Source organism: Cyprinodon variegatus, unplaced genomic scaffold (assembly GCF_000732505.1).
Source record: "Cyprinodon variegatus isolate N-32 unplaced genomic scaffold, C_variegatus-1.0 Scaffold1120, whole genome shotgun sequence".
Lineage (NCBI taxonomy): Eukaryota > Metazoa > Chordata > Actinopteri > Cyprinodontiformes > Cyprinodontidae > Cyprinodon > Cyprinodon variegatus.
The window spans coordinates 80,610-83,340 of NW_015151573.1; the positions used below are offsets into that span (position 1 = coordinate 80,610).

A 2,731-nucleotide genomic window follows, 5' to 3' on the forward strand; every position below is an offset into this window, starting at 1 on the left:
CATGTAACTGTCTAGCCATCAGAGGGAGAACCATTTTTTCCAATTTCACCATCATGTTGAAGACAGGTTGTTGCAAATTGAGGACCTTTTGCTGGTCCTCACATGCTCTTTTGCTAATGGTTAGCTTTAGGGCTAAGGTGTCAATTGGGTTAGGATGAGGTATGCATTGGCAATGGTTAGGTTTAGGGCTAGTTTTAGGGTTAGGACATAGAAAGGGTTGAAAAAAGACTAAAAATCAATGGAAGTCAATTTGAGTCAACACAGGAAAATCAGGAAATAAAAAGAGCTTCCAGCTTAATATCTACGGTTCAATGTATATTCACATGATCTCTAAAGAGCTTGTTACTCATGATGGGTTGAGTAACCAGAAAATCTACTCTAGTAAGATTAGCAAAACTGTCATAGAATACAAATTCAGTGAAAAAGAAGGGTTGACTTAAGTTCAGCTCCTCCAAACAGTGAATTTGTCCTAAAAGTTGCTAAAGTAAATGTAACTGGTTGCTACTCAACTCTTCCTAAGCTTAGCGATCACCTGCCATGGTTTCAATGTAAACAAGAAGTAGAGGAAAGAGAAGTGGAACATGAAATTTGGTACGGCTGCAACAAATGGTTTTCTCACCAACTTACAGCCGAGACTAAACTCTGTTTAAGTATCCAATCTGCAAAAAGCCGCCTCCACTGTCACGTCATCTTTAATCCTCACCTGTTCTATCTCTTCACACCTTCATTGTGCAAACAGACCATTGGAGTAATTTCTTAAATGCAATGAAATATTTACATTTTATTTTCCTTGTTCTGCTGCAAACTTTGAGCATTATATGTCTAAAAACTGAACTTGACCTTTTGTCTTAGTCAGACATGATCTTTACTGCTACAGATCTGTGGGGGAGGGGGTGGCTGTTTATTCCAAAGAGGAATTGACTTTGAAGAGAGTTTATAAAAGTTAGTGAAAATCTGTGTTTGAGCTTAAAAGAAAATGTTTGAGAGGTGTGATCTCCAACCATTGGCTCTTATTTATATTCTAACTGGTAACTCAACTCAGATGCTGCAGAGGCTTACTTTCCTTAAATGTCAGAGACTGTGTCACAGGTGTGAAAATGACTCATGGAGCTGTTTCTCTTTTTTAAAACAGAGCTTAAAACAGCCACTGCAGACTTGCTGTGTTATTTCAAATAAAAGCATTTGCAACGACATCAAACAATGACAAGACAACTTTTTACCTGCAAGTCACATCAAGTCGAACAGGAAGTGCTGGCACAGAGCCTGAGCAGGAGCAGTTAAGCATTGTGTTGTAGTCCGTGCTGCAGGTGACATTGCAGACAGATGCAGCTGCTGCACAGGAGAAAAAAGGAGGTCATTTGCAACGGTTTCAGTACACAGATTTGCCCTTCTTAATCCCGAACGGCAGCCACAGTGATTCTTATCTCAACCTAGAAGTTTCAACTTATCTTAAAGTGCAAAGCCATGTTAATTTTTTGATTAATGAAATGCAGATATGAGAGGATTCACTGATTTAAAACTACATGAAGTGTAAAGAAGAACAATCTTCTGAAATGTTGATGTACAGAACAGAGGAAAAGGTTCTTTAGATCCCATAAACCATCTTACCTCCACCAATGAATAACGTGAGAACCCAGAGCAATGATAGGAACAGAGGTGGAGGAGCCATGCGGATGACTCACGGTTATCAGAAGCTGGGCAGGCAGGGGAAAACACAGCACATGAGACTGAAGACAGAAATAGAGATAGCTGATTGACTGTTGAATTTAAAGAAAGCAAAAATAAAAGAAAACATCTCGACTTTAAGTCATCTTATGCCAAACTGGAGCAAAGGTTAATCATTACAAAAAGAGCACAACCCGGTAAGATTTAAAAAGTACAAGAGGCGTTAATAAATTAGTATTAGCATTCAAAGTGAAAAGGATATGAAGATGAATAGATTTGCATTAGTATACAAATATATGAAAAAGCATTAAAAATGTTAATAATCTAAGACCCAGACTTTCTTTAAAATTGACGTTTGATCTATAAACACAGAAAAACAGCAGGTTTTTTTACCTTTTTGAATGGTGGTTTGATTGCAGTTTGATAGTTGAAGGTGATCCTGGAGTCACTTAAGCATCGCCGGCAGAAGACTGAGTGGAAGGACACTCAGGTAGCGAGCTAAAGGCGTCACTGTCAGCACAGTGACTAAGGATGTGGTCTCAAAGCGTGTAATGTGGTACCTTCCCACCACTTCCACTTTCAGCTATGAATATGCATCAGCTCAGGCTAAAAAAAAGTCAACAGGAAACTGAAGACATGTTGAACAAAATAATACAGACATCAACTTTGGTTCACCTACTTTACCCTTAAAGGAAAACAGTTATAGACTTGTTACTTGCGTTGCATTTTAAAAGTGTATAAAGTCCCCTGCAACCTGATTAGTTCATGCTAAAAGCCACTGGCTCTTAAACTTTTTTGAGTGTCACAAGCTTTTGTACAATCTTCAAGTATCTCCATAATACAATACAATAAAACCTGTTTAGTTATTTAGTGCCAATTCACAACTCATGTCATCTCAAGGTATTTACAGAGACAATTCAACCAAAGTATACAGTCTGAGTGGTTCAATGTTTTCTCATCCCTCACACCCAGCATTCATGTAGTGACAGTGGAGAGGAAAAGTCCCTCTTAGCAAGAAGGAATCTCCATCATGCTCAGTATGAGCGGCCATAAGCCCAGCTGGGGT

The 2,731-nt window shown here is 38.7% G+C and overlaps 1 protein-coding gene across 3 annotated transcripts in view; it reads right to left on the reverse strand.

Annotated features, from left to right (window-relative positions):
- Positions 1-2,222, reverse strand: part of LOC107101599 (interleukin-21 receptor-like) — an 18,033-nt gene extending 15,811 nt beyond the window's left edge. Inside the window, exons 1-3 of one of the 3 annotated variants that reach the window (XM_015400580.1) lie at positions 2,059-2,172; positions 1,609-1,727; positions 1,221-1,332 (exon numbers count right to left, since the gene is read on the reverse strand). In XM_015400580.1, coding sequence (XP_015256066.1) covers positions 1,221-1,332; positions 1,609-1,669 — 173 coding nt within the window. In that variant the 5' untranslated portion in view covers positions 1,670-1,727; positions 2,059-2,172. Of the gene's footprint in view, positions 1-1,220; positions 1,333-1,608; positions 1,728-2,058 lie in introns of all 3 variants that reach the window. The other 2 variants (XM_015400581.1, XM_015400583.1) reach the window with 2 other exon arrangements.
- Positions 2,223-2,731: the final 509 nt, after the last annotated feature.